Genomic DNA, 25917 nt, shown 5'->3' on the forward strand with positions numbered 1-25917 from the left:
GGATTGTAGAAGGGCCTAGAGAGTGCCAGCTATTGGCTGGCAGTCAGTTCTCACACACACACACTGCGGAGCGGGGCATAGGGAGAACAGATGTTTGGAACGTAGCTGGAAATTGCTTCTTTTGTTAATCAAAGTAGACATGTTCAGACGTTGTTTGTAAAAGTGTGTGCGTGGCTGCGTGCGCATGCTTGTTCACAGGCATGTGTTTTTGTGTGCGCCTGCAAGTGCCAACAGGCCTGGTGCGAGCTAGCAAGGACACATAGTGTCATAGACAATAACGGGGGAACTGTGGGCCGTGTTGTATAGGATGTGGCGTTTTACAGGACTGTCTTAAAAACTTGGTATCTCATGTCTAAAGCCGTGCCTACTTCAACCCTCAACATTAACCTCATTGGACCACACACTCCGTGTCCACAGCCTACTGGACGTGGTAGAGGAGATATCCAGTTTGTAGTGAGTCCTGTGTCGTTAGAGCATCAGTAGGAAAACATGTAGTAGGCACATCATCACTATTCTACACTGGCAAAAGAGCAGAAAACAACAGCACCAAACAGCTGAAAACTTAACTAACCTATAAACACTGGTTTGTCTCCACAATTCAAGATTCACCCATCAATTGTAATAAACAACAGGAGTATTTTGGACGAAAGAAGAAGAAAACATCAGAGCCTTTTCACTCATGCTGCCAGACCCTTTACTGTTTGTAAGCAATGATGATGTTTGACACATGAACATGTATAGTGAGTTGTAAACACACACACACACACACACACACACACACACACACACACACACACACACACACACACACGCACACACACACATGCATGCACATCATAAAACGATAACATCGCGTTTCGACGAGAGGCATTGAGTGAGAGGCTGAGCCCTTTCTCTCTCCTCAAAACACGGCTCAGAATGTCAGTACATTAAATACTTACTTAACCTTTAAACATGGCCCAGAATGTAATGTTTTCCAACCAGGAGTGTTAATCCTGTGGTCTTGAGACGGCTATAGCTCGACGTTGTGTGGAAGTGTGATTGACATTGATATCAAGCTAATGCTTGTAGGACGCCACTAGGGGGCTAAGTGTGACTGAATGAGTGACTGAATGACAGAGTGAGTTAATGACACTTGCCGGTCATAGAGGTGCTATTATTTCCTGTATATGTGTGTACTGTAGTGCTCATGCCATGGTTTAATAGAGTTGGCTCCGCTGCTATATTGACCTAGTCTTGAGTCTCTACTAGGGGTGCACCGATATATCGGTCGGGTATCGGTATCGGCCGATAAGTGCCTTGTTGACTGCTATCGGCCTATCGGCCGATAAGCTCAAATGTGCCGATAGCAGTCGCCGATAACTAACCATCCATTTGTGTAGCGTCAAAAGGCAAAAAAAAAAAAATTCACTCGCGACCTACTTGCACAACGCCCGCCGTCCGCCCCACACACACACAAGCTACTGCATCAAAGTTACTATTTATGATTAACAAGGCATTCGTTTTGTGGCATTAACGTTATATAGTTAGTGTTACACGGACAATAACATCAGCATATTATTATTACCCATAGCAGCAAGGCATTACTCCGAGTCCGTTCATAGCCGGGAGGCAGACGACTAACGTTACTGGTGAAAATGTGATTTACGTTGGAATACTCCTTTGCCAACTTGCTGTACTTTGCTTGCAGGTCTGCAGCCATTATTACTGGATTAAGAATAGCCCCAACTTTAGCCAACGTAACGTTATGGCTAAACCTTTAACATTAGTTAACCCTAGCTTTCGGTTAGCTGTTCAATGCTAATGTAATAACACAACCAAGCGAATCCATCAGAGCTCCCCATCAACACCGCTCTGTCGGGAGGATGGCATTTAAGAAAGTATCTGCTGTTAAAATGACACAAACATTCGTTTTGTGGCATTAACGTTATTATAGTTAGTTACACGTTCAATTACATCAGCATAGTATTTACCCGAAGATAGCAAGCAAGCCGTGCATAGCTCGGTTACATTCCGTTGCTCATTCCGTACCCAACTACACATTCTGCAATCTGTTAATAAAGTTTTCAACCAGACAAATGTATAGAAAGGCTTTGTTTTATTATAACATTTGTTGCAGTAAAATCATTGTGTCTCGTTTGGCCATCCTGTGGAGCGCGCTGGTCGGCGGGCACTGCCGGGCAGCTAACTTATTAGCTTGTTGTGGTTCTGAGTTTGACTCGCATTCTCACAAGCAGATCAATGGCGGCATGCCCCGAAGTAGAAAAATGAATAAACGCTTGGTGGTAAGCAGGAGGTGGGTGCTAGCGGTGTGGCGTAATTGGCCGAATCGACTGTCAATCAAAATGGTTCCATTGCATTGGTTGAAAGCTCTGGTTGAGAAAATAGTATCCCTCTGCAGGCCGCCAGACGATACTGGGAGAGGGATCAGTGATACCATAAACATATTTCTTGATGTTTCCTTTTTTAAGTAAGTAAAGAGGCCTACAAATACAAACACACATACAAATATACAGTAGTTTCATTACAAAATTTTAAAAAAAAAATTAAAAAAAAAATTAAAAATACTTATTTTTTGCCACAATTATCGGTATCGGTATCGGTATCGGCCGATTGTGTTAGTTGAACAATCGGTATCGGTATCGGTGGCCAATTTTCATATCGGTGCACCCCTAGTCTCTACCTCAACATATTTCCTCCTTTTTTATGGGGGAAAAAACCCCAGCAATGTAACCAATAGGCCGACGCCAGGTGAACTCGCAGCCAATCCAGGTTATCTTTGGCATGCTGGGATCATGTAAACCAGGAAGTGGTCTGAATACCTCTCCACAAATGAGGGAAATGCTGATTGTGTGCGTGCCCTAGATGGGATCTCTGGCCTAGATGGGATTTCTCTTTACCTTTTGTCAAAGAACACCGGTGACCCTCACTGATCCCTCCAAGGCCCCGCTTCCACCAGGAACCTGACCACGGTGACCACAATACACACTGTTATCATTCAGCCTCGCTGTGTCCGGTGTGTGTGTGCTGCCTCGTCAAGATGGAGGCAGCCAGGCACACTTGATGAAACCCGTTTTTAGAAAGGATCACGATACACGGGCCTCTCCTCGCAGAGTATTGGCAGTTGTGTCCCGTTTCATAGTTCTGTTTACAAATCGTCAACCCTCGCCAGAGGCAATATCGCCCCGTCATCCCGCCTGAACCGGAAGTGTCTTCTGACAAAGCTTTTCATATGACGGCAGAGGAAGTTAGAAAGGTGAAGCGTAGCACGGATCATGTGTGAAGTCATCCTCAGGTGAAGCGTAGCACGGATCATGTGTGAAGTCGTCCTCAGGTGAAGCGTAGCACGGATCATGTGTGAAGTCATCCTCGGGTGAAGCGTAGCACGGATCATGTGTGAAGTCGTCCTCAGGTGAAGCGTAGCACGGATCATGTGTGAAGTCGTCCTCAGGTGAAGCGTAGCACGGATCATGTGTGAAGTCGTCCTCGGGTGAAGCGTAGCACGGATCATGTGTGAAGTCGTCCTCGGGTGAAGCGTAGCACAATCATGTGTGAAGTCGTCCTCAGGTGAAGCGTAGCACGGATCATGTGTGAAGTCGTCCTCGGGTGAAGCGTAGCACGGATCATGTGTGAAGTCGTCCTCAGGTGAAGCGTAGCACGGATCATGTGTGAAGTCGTCCTCGGGTGAAGCGTAGCACGATCATGTGTGAAGTCGTCCTCAGGTGAAGCGTAGCACGGATCATGTGTGAAGTCGTCCTCAGGTGAAGCGTAGCACGATCATGTGTGAAGTCGTCCTCAGGTGAAGCGTAGCACGGATCATGTGTGAAGTCGTCCTCAGGTGAAGCGTAGCACGGATCATGTGTGAAGTCGTCTTCAGGTGAAGCGTAGCACGGATCATGTGTGAAGTCGTCCTCAGGTGAAGCGTAGCATGATCATGTGTGAAGTCGTCCTCAGGTGAAGCGTAGCACGGATCATGTGTGAAGTCGTCCTCAGGTGAAGCGTAGCACGGATCATGTGTGAAGTCGTCCTCAGGTGAAGCGTAGCACGGATCATGTGTGAAGTCGTCCTCAGGTGAAGCGTAGCACGGATCATGTGTGAAGTCGTCCTCAGGTGAAGCGTAGCACGGATCATGTGTGAAGTCGTCCTCAGGTGAAGCGTAGCACGGATCATGTGTGAAGTCGTCCTCAGGTGAAGCGTAGCACGGATCATGTGTGAAGTCGTCCTCAGGTGAAGCGTAGCACGGATCATGTGTGAAGTCGTCCTCAGGTGAAGCGTAGCACGGATCATGTGTGAAGTCGTCCTCCACAAAGTGCTGTTTTCGTATACAGGTCATTTCTAAAGCTCTTTTCCATGCTGTAGACACACTGCATGGATGCTTTACAGACAGTAAAATGTAATCATCTAGGGCTGTCTTAAATACTTCAAAGCTTCGTTCGATGGGCATGGGATTCGAAAATAAAATTCGATTATGTAAAAAAGAAAAATATGAATATTATTATTATTTTTTTGTTGCAAAATCAACTCTGCCTCTCTTTGTTAACTACAACAAGCAATGCTGTTTGTTATTTAAGATGAGGTCGGACTCGGCACTGACAGATTTGTGTTCAGTGTGCTGCTTTTATAAAGCCTCAAATGACCGCTTACAATATTTCATGGAAGCAAAGTGTTTAGTTTGTTCAACTTTGTCAGTGCTGTAAAGTTTAAACCTTTTTAAATCTTAGACAAAGTGCTGTACAAGTCCCACAACATTAAAATCTTTTCCCCCGAAGCTTCGAATTAAATCGAATCTCGGCCCCCTAAGCTTCGAATTCCAAAAAAATAATCGAAGGTCAGCCCTAATATCATCATACAGCCTAAAAAACACGTTTAAGGTGACCTGCAACCAGTGCAGGAAATTAACCTTTTAGCTGCAACCAGCAGCTCTATAGCTTGGTCCACAAAAGTGTCCCTGTGTGTGTGGGGGGGACTATGCATGCTCACATGGATGTGTGTGTGGTTGCTGCTATTGCATATTCATGCTTGTTTGTTCATCAGTCGGTGTGGGTGGTTGATTCCAAAATGAACTGGCCTCTTTCTCTATTTGACCAGCCAAACATCCAGCCTCCTAAATGTCGTCTTGTTCTCTACAGCTGAATCCCCTCACAGGTCTTTAATGGTTGCGTTAGAATACATCCTAACCGAATGCCCTCCTCTCCTCTACAGCCAAACCCTTCACCTCCATGGTGAAGCAGATGCGCCTGCACAAGGAGGACTTCGAGATCCTCAAGGTGATCGGGCGAGGAGCCTTCGGAGAGGTAATCTACTTCCTGTTTTCTTTTGACATCCATACCAGAAAGACCTCGTAATACAAAACCAGAATAATTTATGACGCAACTATACAATGCGGTGCAAGCCAAGAAAAATGTAATTCCTCCTCTTGTCTTGCCTCCTGTTTTTACTCAAAGGCTGTTGTACAGGGTCATTTAGGGGCATTTGCTGGTTGGGTGCATTTAACTGCAATGTATGGTTTTTGTGGTGGGACTGATGAATTGTCTTCTTCACTGAAGATACTGATTGAGAGACTGATTCTGAGTCTTATACTTAAAGGGGCACTTTTTTGTCTTTTCTCCCATCCCCCCTATTACTTGTTATGCCAATTCCCCCTGGTTGTTGCACTGCCCTACTGTCGGTCTGGGGAGTGCTGTGTAGACTACATGCCTCCCCCGATACATGTGGAGTCGCCAGCTGCTTCTTTTCACCAGCTAGGAGTTTCACCAGGAGAGTAGAACATGCACAGAGGTTCACACTATCTCCCCCAGATGAACAGGCAGACCGACCAGTAGGAGTCACTATTGCAACGGACAGGACTCGCACCCCACGGCTTCCGTCCCGCGAACACTGACAATCGTGTTCGTAGGGACAACTGACCAAGCCGGAGGTACCGTTGCCGGGATTTGAACCTGGGTCTCTGCGGCGATAGGTCGGGTGCTTAGACCTCTACACGACCCAGTCGCACCCAATTCATCATTAGCATTTGCTGATGGGTTAGTATTTCCTACATTCCTGCAGCAGCATCACCACGTGCCACCAGCCCTGCTGCAGTAGAGCATGACTCTACTTGTGGCTTGCAGAAGGCTTCCTAATCCCCCCTTCATACCAACACACACCCAGGGAAAAGGCAACTGAAACCATCCCCTATTTGTCTTAGCAACCTGTTGATGAAAGGGGGGGGGATGAAACGCAGCTGTCACTGACTGTTTCAGTGGAGTGATGTCAAAGCTGGGTGGGTGAGTGTGTGTGTGTGTGTGTGTGTGTGTGGTAGTAGTAGACCAAGGCAGAACAGTGTAGGGTTACAGAATGCCAAGTGTGATCCCCCCCCCCCTTGCAGGAAAACGTGGTATCTACTTTAAAGAGGCATTTGGCTGCTTTTTAACCCTTTCACTGCCGTCAGTAGTGTGATTGTAAAGGGTTAACCGGCTGGCTGGTGTGTGACAGTGAAAGAGTTAACCGTCTGTGTATTGTCGCAGTGAAAAAGGGTTAACCGTTTGGTTGTGCGGCAGTGAAAGGGTTAACCTCCATCCTGTTGAGAAGCTCTTGCCGGGTGACGTCACCCAGAGGAGAGCAGACCTCTCGTTACCTGCAGACAATATTTACTAGTTATTAGTTCATCTGTTATCATTAGGGCTGGGACTTTATCGCATTCATTTTGATTAATTAACTACAGAATTTTTTTTGTACGTCCGGTTATGAACGGTCCTGAACTGACCACTGACCAGTCATCACTGATGGTGAACATTATCCACCACCGTTGTAGACGAGGAGCGTCTTCTCCGAGAGCCATAGAGTGGGGGAAGGTGACGCAAGAAGACAAGTCCTTTGTTTTGACTCTAGAGGCCAATTGAATAATCACGCTGAATTATTGCCGGTACACAAAAAAACGTATGTATGCTGCGTAAACGTATGTATAATGTATATTTATTGATTCACTCGTATACCAAAATCCATTTCAATTGAAAAATGTTGCGTTTTGCATCAAATATTGATATGTTTAAAATGTAATACATTTCGATTCATTAACTATAAAGTCTCTAAATAATTCGATTAACATTTTTTATCGAGTCCCACCACTAGTTATAGGTATTATTGGGCACGAGCAGTGTTAAGTATCAGTATTTATATAGTAGCTTTTATTTATTTGCTAACAGTGATAGCCTACAGCTGACGGGGATAGCCTATAGCTGACAGTGATGCCTGAATACTTTAGACAACAAATGTTTGTTTCCGCCTCTCTGATTTTGCCAGGTCATGTGACATGTACGCCCAATCGTGGGACCGCAAGTTTCTACACTGGTTAAGCTTAGGCGCTTTTTCGAAGTTGGTTAAGGTTAGAGTTTGTCTTAGAGCATGGCGATAGAACGCCTGCCCTGATTCCAAACTCTAACCTTAACCAACTGCGAAAGAGTCGCCTAAGCTTAACCAGTGATAAACTAGGCGTTAGGTAGTTTGCAGGCTGTTAGACCCGGAAATAGGTGCCGAACTTGCCGTCCCACGATTGGCGCACATGTCACATGACCTGGCCAATCAGAGCGCAAAACTCAAACGCGGAAACAAACATTTGTTGTCGAAAGTATAGACGCGACAGGGATAGCCTACAACTGATAGCCTACAGCTGACAGGGATAGCCTACAGCTGACAGGGATAGCCTACAGCTGACAGTGATAGCCTATAGCTGACAGTGATAGCCTACAGCTGACAGTGATAGCCTACAGCTAACAGGGATAGCTAACAGGCTAGCAATACTGTTGGTCTTTCATTATGCTTGTGTTAGCTTTTCAAAGTTAGGAAGTCTCACTATTTTACAGTGTTGACAAGGACAGTGACAGTTAGCTTAGGCCAAAATCACAGACAAAATAAACCTTCAATTTTAGGACCGTTTAAACTTTTAATAATTGCATCTGTCTACTCAACGGTCATTTGTAGAGGCTTTGGATTACAACTGAGCAAGCTTCCATTACGGCCAGGTTCTTCACTGTTCACTGTCTACCACTCCCAAGATACAGACTACTAGATATAATAGTTGGAAGTCTGGAGGAAGTGAAACCTTTTTTTTTTTAATAAACATTTACATCACAGATAATCGTTTTTGATCGATTTATCCTAATCTACATAATATCTTTTCGATATCTGCCTACAGACTAAATGGAGGCTTAAATATTCAGGCAAATATCAACCAATAATAACTGTGCACTAATATATTTATCTCTGGGTCTTAGTTGTAAGTCACCCCTGCCCCTGTTAGCGAGTGAAATGCTCAAAATGATGTGGTCAAAATATGTGGTTTTAGGTTTAGGAACTGTGTGTGTGTGTGTGTGTGTGTGTGTGTGTGTGTGTGTGTGTGTGTGTGTGTGTGTGTGTGTGTGTGTGTGTGTGTGTGTGTGTGTGTGTGAGTGTGAGTGTGAGTGTGAGAGTGAGAGTGAGTGAGTGAGAGAAAATAACATGTAAATCCAGGCTGGCTGGTTCTGTTTTGAGGCAGCAGTGGAAGCCAGGCTACTGAGTGGAGGGGGGGGGGGGAAAGAGAGGAGGAATGGAGCCGAACGGAGAGATTTAACAGGGGGGACAAAAACACAAAGCCACTGCCAAGAACAGTCTGCTCTCCCACCTCTCCTCCTCTGTTCCTTTCCTTGTGTGGTGAGTGATCGCGAGGGGAAATCCAAACACTAGAGGAATGTTATCATTGTATTGCATTAGCAGCATTCCCCTGCTCCGTTTAATAGGCTGCAGACTCCATCGCACCATGTACGCTTGTGTCACTTTCAGCCCTCGCACTTTAGTGTCTATACTTAGTGTCTGTGAGAGAGAGAGAGGACGGAGAGAGAGAGAAGACGGAGAGAGAGGAAAGAGCAGAAGAGGGGGAGAGACTGAGAGAAGAGGGAGATAGATAGTAGAGGGAGAGCGAGAGAAGAGGGAGAGCCCCTGTTTTGTTCTGTCATTCTTTGCAGAGGAATCCTGTTGGGGGAGAAAAAAGGGAAAATAAAAACGTTCCTCATCATTAACACTTTCAGAGCCGGCCGTGTTTTCCTTTTTACCCCCTTGAATGCCCAGCACCACTTCAATGTTAACGTTAATATCGCCTAATCTATGTTTTAAATTATGGCTATGTGTCTAATCTGCCCGTCGCATTATCAATGACCCATTTCCAGTCAACATTGTCAAAGCGGATTGTTTTTTTATCGGTTCATTTCCGTTTTATATCATTTTGAAAAGCCCTCGTTTTCACGGAAAAAAGAAGAGATTCCATGATAATCGCCCTGTACTGGAATATTCTAGAACCTAGGGCTGGGCGATATGGAAAAAAATCATATCGCGATAACGATAGGATAATGTTATCATATTTCTCGATATCGATAATTATCGAATTGTTATAAATATTATTATTATTATTTTTATTTTTTTATACAACAGATGTATGTTTATTTTGCAGCAATTCTTTGTCATTGCCGCCATCTTTAGTGTTACATCCCCTCACACTCCAGTTCTCAGGCTGCAGCTGGTTTAAAAGCTAAAGTAAACTGGCTTCTCTGCTGGCTGTGGCTCCAGGGGAGTTGAACAGTTCTGGCTCTGCTAGTTTATTTTCGATCTTTTGGCGCTTTTTTAGTGGACAAACCACCGCACATGTGCACCGTGACTCGTGACTGGAGTCTAGTTCTGCTAGCACATATAGCCTACTGTGTACAGACGGTTTCAAACTGTATTTTAAATTAGAAAGCAAACAAAATGGGCGGTTAGGTGGCCGAGCGGAGATTGCGTTCGTCACCAACCCCGGAGCTGTGAGCTGGATTCGCCTGTTCGAATCCAGCTCACAGCTCCGGGGTTGTCACCAGCTTGGCTGGCCGTCCACACTAATACAATTGGCTGTATTAGAGGGTGGGAGAAGCTGGCGGGTGGGTCCGGGTCGTTGTAAACAGCGACTCCTACAGTTCGGTCGGGGCGCCTGCTAAGCGCGGATAGGACCTGAGGGGGATAGTGTGATCCTCCCACACGCTACGCCCTCTCAATGAGAATCCGCGCTGCCAGGTGAAAAGAAGCTGTGATTGGCTTGGACGTGTGTCGGAGGAAGCACGTGGTAGCCTCCACTCTCCCAGATGATCTGACTGTGGGGGGTAAGTGCGCAGCGACCAGGAAGGGACTGGGAATTGGCATACGACTAACATTGGGATGGGAGAATATCGGAGGAAAATGGAGGGGGAAAAAGATCAATAATAAAAAAATAAAAAAAGCAAACAAAATAAATGGACAAGAGAAAAATAAATCTCAATTTGATCAGTATTGTCATTTGGACAAGCAAAGCCATTACTTTAAGTTGCAGGCAAGAAAGACAAGTCTGTCCACTGTCTCTGGTTTTAAAACTGCCCTGTTGCAGGTCCAAAAAAAATATATAAAAAAAAATTAAAAATTAAATTTTTTTTTTTCCGATATTCGATATCGATTATTAAAATATATCGCGATCGTTATCGTTATATCGCCCAGCCCTACTAGAACGTTGTCATTTTTCGGCCTATTTATGAATCGTTTTCAAATAAACGCTAGATTATCGATAGTATATGTGTACGTGTGCACGCTGGTGCCGCGCACTGAAAATCCATTCTCTCAGTTCCTGATCGCTTTTACAGTCAAACAGCCATATCACATTATAGGGGGAAAGCTTATATCTCCGTGAAAACGGGTCTGATTATCCTAATACTGGTCAAATAGATTCCTTACCTGAGATCAGATGGTATCCAAATGGATTATTCCAATTCCTGATCGCCATTCCGAAAATCGATCCTTTTATTGATCCACCGCGTATACTGTAAAAACACATAATCCCTGCTGCTCTGAGGGTCCAGAATGAAGCTGATCGACTCCGGTCACATGTGTGAGAAGTAAAATGTGGAGTCCGGGTTTTTTTCCCTCATGCCTTTTCATTGAGTCCAATCCAAAAGGGTGAATTACCATCTGGGAGACGATAGGGGGCGCTTTTTTCACATCTGAGCGCCTGGAGTGGCTGATTTACCAACGGTAGACTCTGTTGATGAAATATGAATTCAGATCGCTAATGAAGAAAAAAAGAAAAAAAAATAATATTCTCGTGATGGGCATTCAACCCGCGGGGGGTAAACCCGAGAAAACTCGGGTTGGGCAATCAAAGTGTTAAAGGGATAGTTCAGAGTTTTGGAACCCGAGCGGCGAGCACTATTTCCTACTTACCAGTGATGATTCCTTTCTCGGCACAATCCACACTGTTCCTCCTCTTTCCGCTGTTGTCATTGACGCTTCCCAGCAATAATTATGAATTGAAAATGGGGGACCCTGATGTAAACAAGACCGAAAGTCTTTCTCTGGTCTGCATCGCCTTAACACTTTCCGTGCCACTCACGAGATTTCTCGGTTTTTTTTATAGGTGGTTGCGTGCCACTCACGAGATTTCTCGGATTTTTTTTTTTTTTTTTTTTTTGCGATCTGAAAAATTATTGCATCACCCGAGCCTACCCGAGTATAGCCGAGCTGCGCCGGTGATCACTGTGGAAAAAAGCGCCCCCTGTCGTCTCCCAGATGACATAAGTGATTTTGGAATGGACTCAATGAAAATGAATGGGGAAAAAAATCCGGTACTCCACATTTTCCAGTTCACTGATCCAGCCGGGGTTACCACAGTTCATTCTGGAGCCTCAGATCCCCGCGGATCATGGAGATCTACAGTCTCGCGTTGGATCCATACACTTATCGATTTTTTCGAATGGTGATCAGGAATTGGAATATACCAGTTGGATACCATCTGATGTCAGGTAAGGACTTTATGTTATCAGTGGTAGGATAATCAGAGTAAGTTTGATGAAGTTATAAGCTGTTTTGTGAAATGTCTTCTTTCGGTTTCACTGTAAAAGTCTGTGAGGAAATCAACGGAGCGATTATCAGTGCGCGGCCGTAATGTGCTTGCGTGCACGTATAATATTGATCATCTAGCGTTTATTTGAAAACGATTCATAAAAAGGCAGACGAATATCAACGTTGTGGAATATTCCACTAAAAGACGATTTTCATAGAATGCTCCAGAATGAGCTGTTTTTTATATCAAAACGGGGGCTTTTCTAACTGCTCTGAAATGGAAACGACGCGATAAAAAAACAATCTGCCTTCACAGCACTGACTGGAAAATAGTATTTGATAATGCAATGGGCAGATTAGACACATAGCCATAATTTAAAACATAGATTAGGCGATATTAACGTTAACATTGGCGCCGATGGTGGCATTCAAGCGGTAAAACGGAAAACCAGGCGTGGCGCTCAAAGTGTTAAAGGGGACATGCATTGCTATTCCTAGCACTATTTGGGCAACTTTACACAATTCCTGTGAGTCTATTGAACACATCTGTATGTTTTTTTTTTCAAAAAAAATGCATTGTTTTATATTTCTAATGAAGTACTCAAAAGCCTAATTTTCCAGCCTCAGGATTTCAGGCTGTTATTGGATGGGCTCCGCCCATAAGCGCTCTGAAAGACAGTCACCCACACAGTCTGCGAGTGGCAGACAGAGAGAGATAGAGAGGGAGGGAGGGAGAGAGAGAGGGACATGGAGCATAAAGTTATCTCTCCACTGCTTCCCCTGCGTGTGTGTAAATGCGTGTTTGTGTTTCACACACTCCTGCACCTTGGTCTCTCTCTCTCTCTCTACCAGGGAGAAGCCCCGCACGTCAAATGCGTGTGTGTTTGTGTTTCACACACTCCTGCACCGCGGTCTCTCTCTCTTTCTCTCTCTCGCTCTCTCTCTCTCTCTACCAGGGAGAAGCCCCGCGCGTCAGGTTGTGTGTAATATGCGATTATGCGTGTGTGTTTGTTTCCCAGACAGAAGCTCCTCTCTCTATCTCTCTCTCTCTCTCTCTCTCTCCCTCTCTCGCTCGCTCGTTCTCTCTCTGCCTCGCTCTGTTTGAGGAAGTGAAGATATTTCCACTCGCTCTGCTGTCGCTGTCAACCATAGAGGGGGCGTTATTTATGCAAATCAGTGCTATATTCACGTCAGCAAAACTGTCAAATCAGAACAGCTTAGTTGAGTGAGGGAAGATCTCGTGAACTCGAGACTAGACTGATGAGTCAATATGGTAATTAGAGACACAGACCCATTGATACTAACCTGTATTACTATAAAACAATGTTAAATACTGAAAAAAGCGATTTATAATGCATGTCCCCTTTAACAATTGTGTGTATTGAGCCGTGCGGCACAGTGGTGTAGTGGTCAAACACTGTCGCCTCACAGCAAGAAGGTCCAGGGTTCGATTCCCGCTTGGGGACCAGGTTTCCATGATGCCAGTTACCCAGGTGGGGGATCTCCCAGGCCTTTCTGTGTGGAGTTTGCATGTTCTCCCCGTGCTCGCAAGGGTTTCCCCCCCGATAAGATAAACCCAATGGAAAAACATGCACAACAACAAGATCGCTAACGCTGTGGCGTCCTTGACGAAGATGGACAGGAGCACTTGGATTGGTCCCCTGTCTGCTCCCGGCTGCCCTTGGGGGGGAAGGACGACGGGATGGGTTAATCGCAGAGACGAATCGCATTCATTCATGCATCTGCATGCATGCCGATTGATGACCTCTGAGCAGGTCCTAAATTATAATTATTACTGTATTGTACCCATTCTGCAATCTGTAAATCTTTTCAATCAATCAAACCTGCCTGCACTTTTCTGCCAGAATCAATTATGATCATTGAGTTGTGGTTAGGGCTGCACGATTAATCGATTTTCTTTTTTCATTATTAGATTATTTATTTTAGATAAAACTTTTCAACCACTTTTATATATGTTATGTTTAAGTCAAGCACTTTGATATGCTGTCTGTTTAAGAAAGAGTGCAATAAATGATTTTATTGAAAAAATAAGAATTGTGTGAGAGAATCGCGATCTCAATTATTAGAGAGGAAAATCGCGATTCACATTTGAGCAAGAATAGTGCAGCCCTAGTTGTGCTATAGAGAATAGTGCACCCCTAGCTGTGCTATAGTGCAGCCCTAGTTGTGCTATAGAGAATAGTGCACCCCTAGTTGTGCTATAGAGAATAGTGCACCCCTAGTTGTGCTATAGAGAATAGTGCACCCCTAGTTGTGCTATAGAGAATAGTGCACCCCTAGTTGTGCTATAGAGAATAGTGCACCCCTAGTTGTGCTATAGAGAATAGTGCACCCCTAGTTGTGCTATAGAGAATAGTGCACCCCTAGTTGTGCTATAGAGAATAGTGCACCCCTAGTTGTGCTATAGAGAATAGTGCACCCCTAGTTGTGCTATAGCATCACACAGGGAAATACTTCTGAACAGTTTGTTAATCCATCCTCTTATTATTATATACCGGTATATATTTTTTTATCATTCTTTCCAAAAGAAAAGAGGCCTAGAAGCGTGGCTAACGCTAATGGCGCGCATACCAGAGGCTAACTGCCTACGAAAACAGGCACAGAGGCACTGAAAGAGGATTTCACCCATCTAATGAACACACTAGACTAGACAAATATCAAGATGTATCCATCAGTGGACCAATTGCATGTTTTTGCAGAGGACAAGAAGCCTTCAGTCGACTCCTTCAGACATTAAGCACCCCCCACAGCCCACATTTCTTTTATTATTAAAATGTTTATACTTTTTTTTATTTTTTTTTCTCGACCAATAGTCGACTAACGGCAAATTTTGACCAATCATAGTCGACCATCCAAATCCTTAGTCGGGGACAGCCCTAGTACACACACATACACACACATATACATAGATACATATACACATATCCATACATACATGTATGCATACATACACGCATACATACGTACATACACACAAATGTACATATACATACATATATTTTAAATCTTGACAATTTTTTTTGCTTTTTTCTTTTTGTACCCATTACCCATACAAAAACAAAAACATAAGTCCATACATAAACAAAAGAGTGAGTACCAGTATAGATGTTACTGATCCTGGACCAGTATACCTATCCATCCATCCATAGTATATATCCAATATCCATCCCTACTCGTCCCCACATACATATCAAATAAAAAATATAGATGGAAAAAAATGTAAAGGACTTGAATTTTCATTATAGGTGTAGATAGATTGTCAGTTGGATTTTCACATGATGCATTGATTATTATCATTTTTATTATGAGCTTGATCTCTCTTGACAAGACAGTGAGTCTGCTCCATGTCGATGGAGAAATGGAGACCGCTTTGTATTTCTTTCTCTTTTCTTCCAGTGTGTTTTAACTGTTTTGTCCTGGACAGAAGTCTGGGAAAGAAGGATGAGGGCTGATTGTAATGAGCTGTAACTCTCTCTCCTCTTGGAACCGTGGATCAAGTTGCTTTTCTCTTGACCTTGAACACTATCTCTCCATCCGTCCGTCCGCCTTTCTTTCTTTCTTTCTTTCTTTCTTTCTTTCTTTCTTTCTTTCTTTCTTTCTTTCTTTCTTTCTTTCTTTCTTTCTTTCTTTCTTTCTTTCTTTCTTTCTTTCTTTCTTTCTTTCTTTCTTTCTTTCTTTCTTTGTCTGTCTATCATTCTCTCCTAAATTTCTTACTGAGGCTATATGTCTCCCGTCAGCACTTTGCATATGGAATTATGTTTTTAAATATATATATATATATTTTGTTTTTACTGTAACAGTGTCTGAGGATGTATAGTTTTTCTAAACGTCTGTCTCTCCCTCTCCCCCCCCTCCCTGTAGGTTGCGGTGGTTAGAGTAAAGAATGCAGACAAGGTGTTCGCAATGAAGATCCTCAACAAATGGGAGATGCTGAAAAGAGCCGAGGTCAGCACTTCTACCTACAGTCGCATCCGTCACAATTCACCACATCTGTTACTGACTGTTCTGCTTTCAAAGCAACACAGTGGCTAACACAGTGCTATCCAGTCATTTGACTGTTAGTTAGCATGAGTTGGGCGATTGCTCAAACGGAACCAGTGGTATATGGCTGGTGGGTAACTCCAACCACTCCACATGCTTTCTTGAAAATCTAGATGTAAGGAGGAAATATTCAATAATTTCTGCTACATTTAACTTAGCTATGCTTGACCCCCCCCCCCCACCCACATTGTCCCCCAAGTATCACTGTTGTACTCATGTATGCTACTGCTGATGAATGCTTTTCTCATTGACCCCCCCCCCCTTATGGTCATTCACACATTCCTATTGGTCCCCCAGAGACTTCTGACTTCATACCTCATTGGTTAGAGAGCCCCCCCCCCCTCCCCAGACATGGGAAACGGTCTCGGGACAACAAATGTGTTATAGACCATCTACTCTGCTAAAGGACCCATGTTGAATAATGAGAGAACAGGAGATGTCGGTGTTCCCCTCCCTCCCCAATGGGAAGATATTGAGTTTGGGGACTTTTTAAAAACAGAATATCTATTGATCCCATGAGAGTCTGAAATTAGATTTGATAATAATAATCATTAATAATAATTAAAAATAATAATAATAACTTACCATCAAATAACGTTATAAAATGCTGAGAAGTATCATGATATGATACTTTGAGCATATCGCCCCCTGCCCTACATCGCTGCTAATGTGGCTCTATATTATAAATGATTGGTAACCATGACAATCTGCCCTCTTTGACCCTCTCTTGTAGACGGCGTGTTTCCGGGAGGAGCGGGACGTGCTGGTGAACGGGGACAGCCAGTGGATCACCACCCTGCACTACGCCTTCCAGGACGACAACAACCTGGTGAGACAGCGGAGTGTGTTTCTGCCTTCAGTCAGCGGCCTTCAGACGGGTACCGCGGTGACCACCGCGCCTGTGCTCTGAGCCATTATATCTTTATATTCTACACCACAACCCCTTTTTATACTCTAAAAAAGAGCCATAAGGATAGTTCACAATGCAGGATATCGTGATCACACAAACATAAAAAAAAAATTTAAGTCAAAAACATTAAAGTTAATTGATCTTGTGGAATTTAAAACGGCACAAATAATGTTGTAAAGCAAAAGGTAATGTACTTCCAGGAAACGTTCAAAAACGGTTCTTTGAAAGAGAGGGAGGGGTTATAATCTGAGGGGAGAACTCGATTTAAAAGTGCTTAGTGTATGTACTACCAGGAGAAGACATTGCATTTCCATAATTGTGGAGTGAAACTGTGGAACAGTCTTGAGTATTGTGCTAAAGCAATGTCCAAACATAAGACAATTCAAACTGAGCTATAAAGAAATTATTTTCACAAGGTACAGGGATGAGGAAGGGATTTGACATTCACTGTGTTTACAATTTTCTTTTCTTTTCTTCATGTTATACATATATATATAACACATACATATATATTACATATATATATAATATATAATATTCTTTTTATGTTTTGCATATATTTGTATATATATATATATTTGTTTTGTAAGGTTTTAAATGAGTAAGAAATTACATTCATTTTGAGTAGTGGAAAAGGGGTAGGATTAAATAAGTGTATACTTCTTCCTACTCCTTTTCAAACATGTAAATTGAGTTATGTTCAATTGGTACAACAAACAAACCACTAAAATTGTAGCCAACCCCTGTGCGCTCACAATGGCTACTCCCCTTAAATAGGAGCCGACAAGGTTTTTGCATCCAAATGTTGTCCCAAGTCTCAACTACAACTGTGTGAAATTGGATTATTCTTTCTGTTTGAGACTTTTGAGTTTTTAACCAGATGGCGATGCTGGCAGCATGAGACACGTATGAGTCAAAACGTGACAGTATATAACGATTCTGCAATTCTATTCTCAAACAATACAATGTTAAAAAGGAGCAGCCAATAAAATTACATTATTAGAAGTAATAGAATGCAGCTGGCAAACTATTTCTTCATTTCCAGGATCCACATCCTTTTTGCATCGCAATGTGTCATGTCACAATGTAATGTTACACCCCTAATAGAAACCCAACAGGGCTGTTCTGCTCTTGTGTGGGACCTGTTCTGTCTGTTGAGCAGCCCATCTTTTAAACAAAGAAATGTAAAATAAATTAAATCAAACTGAAGGGAGCCAGCCAAGCGAAGAAGGAAAATTTTTAATACTGGCACCGTTGATACTGATTGATACAAGTCCCTGGATTGTGCAAACATGAACAATGTAATGAAGATTTGTTTTTATTATCCATCCTTCTATTGAAAATCCTGCCTATTTTTCTCTCTCCTCTGCGACTTACTGGAACATCTGAACCAAGGGACGAGTGCAGAGCAATCTATCTGAAAGGAGTCTTAGGCTTGAATGTGGCTGCTTTTACCTATAATATTAGGAAATATTTTTAAAACATTTGTGTTTTCATCTCGTTCATTACTTTAGAAGTCAATAGAGATATGAAAATGGACATACATACATTAGAAGATCAGCAGCACTGGGCTTAGAGATGCTGGACACAACATTAATTCCTAACCACAGCAATGGTTTTAGTAACGGGACATTTTGCTTTAGAACTTGACATGGACAGTAGCGGCTGGGTGGCGTAGCGGAGATTGCGCTCGTCACCAATGCAAGAGACTCCGGTCTCGACTCCCCGAGTTAGCATTGCCTGCGGCTTGGGCCAGTCGTCATACTATCTCAATTGGCAGAGGTAGCGGGTGGAAAGTCGATGGGTGGGGATTGGACGTTGTGGACAGCGACTCCTACAGGTCGGTTGGGTGACGTCTGTACAGCAGAGACAGGAAGTATCTGGGGCAGCGTGAGCCTCCCACGCGTTACTCCTCGCCACTGAGAGTCCCCGCTGTCTGGTGAAAAGATGCGACAGGCTGCCTCCTCGTGTACCGGAGGGGACACGTGATGCAAGGCTTCTATCCTCACTACAGCCGACCAGTGGGAGGCATAGTCTAGCAACGTTCAAGACAGGGGAGGGGATAATTGAAGGGGAGAATTGGCAATACGAAATTGGGATGGGAGAAAAAAATAGAAAAATAAGGAGAAAAAGTGGATCAAAAAAAGAAGAACTTGACATGGACAGAAAAACATAATAAAAAAGGCATCAATATGAACGACTCCCGGCGGCTTCCTCGGCCGCCAGCTCTTGCTCACTCGACAGCGAGCAGCACTCTCTTCTTGACCCCCAGAGTTCAAATGCCATGGGTGCCTGACATTCCATTCCTGCCATTCTCACAACAAATGGTTTTGGCCTGGACACTCCCTGGGGCTTTAAAAATATACACTGAGCCCTGTCCGGTCGGCTATTTATAGGAGGAAAACCTCCTGAAGAAGGGGTTGTTTTTAGGGCCGTGGCAGCTGGAATGCCCCTCGCCGGGTTATAATGACACTGTGAGAAAGAGGGCAGGAGGAGGAGGAGGAGGAGGTGGGGTGGTGGGAGAGAGAGGACTGACTCTTTGTGACCACCTGTAATCGACCTATCTCAGACCCCGCCCTCTTTTCCCTCCGAAGCAAATTGGAGGATCAAGTCAAGAGGATGGGGTTTGACATAGGTCAACAACTGTTGGCATCTTCTTTGCCCTTCTTCACTGTTTGTCCAAGGGAAGCGACGGTTGTCATTGGAGGTTCAAGAAAAGAGGGCAGAGTTTGAGATGGGTCAAGTAGATGGTAACAGTATTTCAGTCAACAATCTTAACGGTTTAGCCCTTTCACTGCCGCACTACCAAAACGGTTAACCCTTTCACTGCGACAACACACAGACGGCGACCGTCTGTTGTGTGATAGTAAAGGGTTAACCTTCTGTCGTGTGGCAGTGAAAGGGTTAATACAATACTGTTTCCATGGCAGTCTCTACTAGGAGGCACTAAGATTCAGTCTATTGTAAAATCGCACATTTTGACCAAGATTCGGTTTGTTTTGATCACGTTCAGTAGTTTCTTTTAAAAGGGCAGATAGTTAACCCTTTGATCGCCGGGGTTAAATTCATAATTTACCATCCCTCGCCAGCCCTATTTAACATGGAGAAGTTCCCCTTCTTTGCAGGGCTATAACTTTTTAAATTGTAGTGCTAAATTGACATTACCATGGCCCATTCAAAGTCCTATATCTATTGTTCAGGGTGTAGCAACGTTATACTTTTTCATTCACATATTCATACTAAAATACGGTCTAAAGTATTAGTATGTTTTTATCGTTTTCTGCAGCTTTCTCCAGAACGTGATTTCTTGCCGTGATTTATAGCCCCAAATGCATTATATTGATGATTGTATACAGTTTGATAGCAATCGGCGCGAGATAAAAAATTTCAAATGGACGTACTTCTAGAAGTTACTACGTATGATCTGATGATGACCGGATGGGCGGGGGGTCGTTTATAATTCCGTGGGCAACGTTATATCATTCATCTAGTGTGGGTGATATGATCATTGGAGCAGTTAGTATAGAAGACATTACAAAATAACGCTGAAACTCACCGTAGCTTCCTCTCGCCGTTGGGAGATGAGCGTGGAACAGAATTTTTTCTATTATGGGATATAGAAATACCCGATCCATTTCCAGGTTGTATAATAGTATATACGTCCAAATCATGTTGTTTATCGAGTTATTGGCAACGGATCGATATCCATTGTGTCGAGCTCGAGTCCCGGGACCTATAGCGAGTGATCCGACCAAATTGAAATGAGCACCAGCTTCCACTTCCCTGTTTCTTCCCTGGGCGATCTGCCGATCGGCCACCAGATGGCGCTCTTGAACCGTTAGAGAGTTGACAGGGGCTCCCCAGTACATATAATGTCTCCGGGGGGAGAAATATGATTTCGATCACAGATTTTTGAAATATTGATATCAAAGACGCTGTCCAGCATCATTGGCAGAATAAGCATGGCGGGGAATGACGTGTTTCAGCGTCAACGCGATTAAAGGGTTAAATATACAATTAAAACCACACGCCATGTTATTAGGTCCCTTGTTTATGGGTCCCTTAAAAAATTTATAAATATACACACACACATTAACTCATTCGGCGCCAGCTATTAGTTAGGGCCCGCTGTAGCTAGGCCGCGCTTTAAACGATAGGACTGCGTCACCTTGTTTGTAGAGCTATAACTATATTCTATATTATAGCTATGGATACAATACTATGGCCCATTTGACATCACCTATCTATCGTTCAATATGTGAAAAATAATTTTTCCATCCATACGTTCCCGTGTTATACCATGGTGAATATAAGTATGGTTTTAGAGCGGTCTAGGGTAATTCATGAAATGCTGAGTTATAGCCCTATACGTCAATTTCACTATAGACGTTGCCATTTCTTGCCTGTATACGCTATTATCCCGAAATCAAATCTATATCATAGGTATTATGTTCCATCATGAATGCATGAAAGGGGGGGGGGGGCGGGGGGGGCGGGGCTGGTCGTTTTATGATTATTTGATTGTCAGTAATGGCTTTCGTATTGAACACTAAAAACACTTATCAGCCCGATCGGTATAAAAGCATTGCAGGATCAAGCAAAAATGTATGTCAGATCGTTCTTACCTGTAATCGGGAGTATTCCAAAAATAATATTCAATTTTTTTTGATCGCCATCTGGTACATCCAATGTCCATTTGGCCCACGGCATAATCCACCACAACATATGGATCGGGGATATTTGACGCGCTTCAATGGAACCGGCAGAACGGCTGCCCTCGCCCGACAAGGAAACATGAAACCGAGACGTTTAGCCATTACACAGGCCAAGATACAAGGTTACAAAGGGTGCTCAATGCCGCCGTCTAGCGGGATGCGGCCGGTATTGCAATTTGGCGACCTCAGACTCATTCCCTATGGTAACACAGAGGCCCGTGGATGAATAATTAATAAAAATATCGAATAAAGGAATATAAACGACCTAAACCCGAGAAATCTCGGGTCTTGGCCCCCAACGCATGGCGAGTTAACCCGGGATATCTCTGGTCTGGCGCCGAATGTGTTAATCAGATCACAGAGGGCTTGCTATTAATATTTTCCACTGTCTACAACTACATTTCTATATGTTCCAAACTGAAGAACTGTCCCAAATAAAAAAAGATTCATCATACCATTTCGTCAAGTCATTCCCAAATCATCCTTCAATCATCCTCAAATCATCTTTAAATCATCCTCAAATCATATTTAAATCATCTTTAAATCATCCTCAAATCAATCCTCAAATTATCTTTAAATCATCCTCAAATCATCCTTCAATAATAAATAATAATAATAATTCATTTTAATTTATATAGCGCTTCTCAATGACCCGAAGTCGCTGAATCATCCCCAAATCTTCCTCAAAATCATCCCAAATCAAATCATCCTCGAACCATCCCCCAAATCAGCACCAAATCAGCACCGGGACGCCCTTCATTGCCTGGTCATGATGCATTTACACTAGGGATGCTCGATATTGGCTTTTTTACCTTATACCGATATTGTCCAACTCTTAATTTCCGATACCGATATCAACCAATATCATCCGATACCGGGTTTCCCCCCCTCAAAAAACGGAATAATTTCAGGTAATTAACATTACATATCTCTTGTTGTGGAATTAACACAACATTATGCATACTTTTGACAATAAATAAAATCAGAATTTGTTCTTACTTGCTTAATTCTTTTTTGAAAACCGATACCGATATTTTCCGATATCACATTTTAATGCCAATACCGGCCGATAATATCGGACATCCCTAATTTACACCCTAATCTCACTGGATATGTGGGAACTGAACTACAACTGGTATACTTAGAATTTACCTTCTGTCCTGTCTCCCCCCCTTTTCTCTGCCCCCCTCCTTATTTCTATCTCTCTATCTCTATCTCTATCTCTATCTCTCTCTCTCCCCCCCCCCCCCTCTCTCTCTCTCTCTCTCTCTCATCTCATCTCTCTCTCTCTCTCTCTCTCCTCTCTCTCTCTCTCTCGTCTCTCTCTCTCTCTCTCTCTAGTACCTAGTGATGGACTACTATGTAGGGGGGGATCTGTTGACTCTGCTCAGTAAGTTTGAGGACAGGCTGCCAGAGGAGATGGCCCGGTTCTACCTGGCTGAGATGGTGCTGGCCATCGACTCTGTCCACCAGCTCCACTATGTCCACAGGTAAGGGGGTGTGTGTGTGTAGGTGTAGGACTGTTCAGTGGTCCTCAATCTGTGTGAAATCCCTAAAAACAGAGGGATGGTTGTTTGCAACCCCTTAAATGGTCAAGCATAGACAGCATGATGAACTTTAAACCCCCTACATGGTCCAGCATAGACAGAATGATGAACTTTAACCCCCTACATGGTCCAGCATAGACAGAATGATGAACTTTAACCCCCTACATGGTCCAGCATAGACAGAATGATGAACTTTAACCCCCTACATGGTCCAGCATAGACAGAATGATGAACTTTAACCCCCTACATGGTCAAGCATAGGCAGCATGATGAACTTTAACCCCCTACATGGTCCAGCATAGACAGAATGATGGACTTTAACCCCCTACATGGTCCAGCATAGACAGAATGATGAACTTTAACCCCCTACAATGGTCCAGCACAGCATAGACAGCATGATGAACTTTAACCCCCTACATGGTCAAGCATAGCCAGAATGATGAACTTTAACCCCCTACATGGTCCAGCATAGACAGATTGATTAACTTGGACACAAAATAATGATTGTTATTTCCCCCTCTTCAAGATATTAATTGATATTATTGATTAATGATTGGCAGAGTCAAGATATTCTTTATTTCACACAAAATGCATCCATTCCAAACCTTATAAACATGATAATATATTTGTTTATCATTTGTGTGTGTGTGCTTGTTAGTATGTGTGTATGTGCTTGTGAGACTAGTGTCTTGGTGTGTAATTTCAGTGTTTTTTGACATTCGAGAAAGCCCACAAGCAAACAGGCAGCAGGGCAAGAAAAATATGTCTTATCTTGGCGACACGTTTTAAATTATTCGGTTTGTGTCCCCGTTTTTAAATCCATACAAGTCCCTTCTCTTCTCTTAAACCAGAGTCTGTTCCCAATCGCACACGACACGGTCACACTCTCCCTATGACTCTTCTAAAAGAAAAACACGTTTACCACCTAAAAGGAAAAAAAAGTATTTGCACACATCAGAATCGCTTGACAACACATGTCTTCTGCAGTGGAGATAGCGATGGCCAATCAGGGATGCCCTCGGGGGGCTCGTGGGATAGCTGGTGTTGTTGGCGTGTGGTAGGGGGACCGCACTCTCCCGCTCCGCTCCCATCGATGCACAGGAAGTGGGCTCCGGCGAGACAGGAAGTGGTCGCGCTGCCTCATTAGCATAATGACAGTGGTGGCGGGCCAACGGAAACACATTTGTTTTTGTGTCCCCGGAATGGAGGGATGGATGAGGGGAGGGAGGGGAGAGAGAGGGAGAATCTGAGAGATGGAGAGATAGAGGGTGGAGAGAAACGGAGCTCCCAGAAGCCTTTGGGCGTGGCCCTCGTCTCATTGATCTCCTACAGCATTTCAGAGGGGAGAGAGAGAGAGAGAGAGAGAGAGAGAGAGAGAGAGTAATTACATGGTGTGGGATGTGGGGGCTTGCGGGTGGATGTTGGTGGAGGGAACAGGGGGAGGAGTAAATGGAGAGAAGGAAGGAAGGGATGGATGGAGGGATGCGGGGGGGGGGGACAGTGCCGTTTCTCTTTGAGGCCCCACGGGGACGCTTTGGGACCATAATGACGGGGTGTGGTCCCCCCCCCCCCCCCCTTACACACACACACACACACACACACACACACACACACACACACACACACACACGTGTGCTCGTGAGAGATTGGCATGTTCGGTTTGTGGAGGGTGGAGAAAGCCGAGGCAGGTCCCCTGAGGAGGGTGTGTCATGCTGTCTGCTCCGTTTTCTCTCTGTGTGTGTGTGTGTCATGACGGATGTGTGTGTGTGTGTGTGTGTGTGTGTGTCATGACGCGTATGTGTGTATCCACTCATGACTAAGGACAATACATTAACCCTGTAATTTAACGTCTCTAAGGGCCATTAAAAACTGTGAGAGCCGCCCTGTATTCGCATTCGCAATAATTTTTTTTTTGTAAATAGAAATGGTCTGGCTATAGTGCCAGGGGGTTTCTCGTGTTCGCTTACGGTATTTTGGGGACCTGTTTTAATCTTTGGTGGAATTAGACAAAACCAGCATAGAGGTCATTAGTTAGTGAAGTATATGGGTTGAGTATCACAGACTCTGCCGCATGCAATGAGATCGCAAAGAATCCATGAAAAACGTAAGAATGTTTTCTTCAAATGAAGGCTTTTGCCGAAACACGTCAGCCAGCGCTGACGTGGTCATGAAATGAAAATGATGATGTAATTTCTTAAATTTTTTTGAGTGGTGTCATTCCATTCTTTTTTCACAGATAGATTCAGAGTAATAATAATAGGTGTCCCAGGGTGTAAAAGGGGATAAAAGACAAATAGTCATTTTTGGGTGAAGTGATCCTTTAAGAAACTTCCGCTCTGGAAATATGAGTCCGATGGATGATGTCACAGAGATGGGTTGAACCAAGAGCCTGAGAAAAAAGTCTTCCATGATGGAGCTTTTCCCGGCACAACATGTTTTCCCTGACCACATAAAATGTGAAGTGAAGCCCACACACTCGATGGGTGACTATTAAATATGGATGCCCCTGTTTGATGTCCTACAGTCCTCCTAATCTACCCCACATAAAGTGTCTCAACTCAACCCCTTTTGCTATTAGCAAGTGTTTTGCTACCAAGCGTCAGAGCTGCTATGTCGGCTGCTAAATTTTACAGCTAACACTAGCTAGAGTTAATCAATAATAGTCTTGGATTAACAGTAGCTAGCGTTAGCTGTAGCATTTGGTAGCTGACATTAGCCCTAATGTTTGGTAGCTAATGTTTGCGCTAATGCTAGCTAACAGCAAAATAGGATAGACACTGTGACGCTTAGCGTTATGGGGTAATTTAGGAAAACTGAATGCCATCAAACATATTTAGTC

At 43.7% G+C, this 25917-nt stretch overlaps 1 protein-coding gene across 1 annotated transcript in view; it reads left to right on the plus strand.

The window, feature by feature from the left end:
• cdc42bpab (CDC42 binding protein kinase alpha (DMPK-like) b) overlaps nt 1–25917 on the plus strand; it is a 198592-nt gene that overhangs the window by 66875 nt on the left and 105800 nt on the right. The window contains 4 exon segments of the mRNA XM_084313821.1: nt 5203–5294; nt 15727–15810; nt 16640–16735; nt 22873–23021. Coding sequence (XP_084169947.1) covers nt 5203–5294; nt 15727–15810; nt 16640–16735; nt 22873–23021 — 421 coding nt within the window.

The sequence above is a fragment of the Notolepis coatsorum genome (genome assembly GCF_963971535.1).
Source record: "Notolepis coatsorum genome assembly, chromosome: 5".
Taxonomy (NCBI): Eukaryota; Metazoa; Chordata; class Actinopteri; order Aulopiformes; family Paralepididae; genus Notolepis; species Notolepis coatsorum.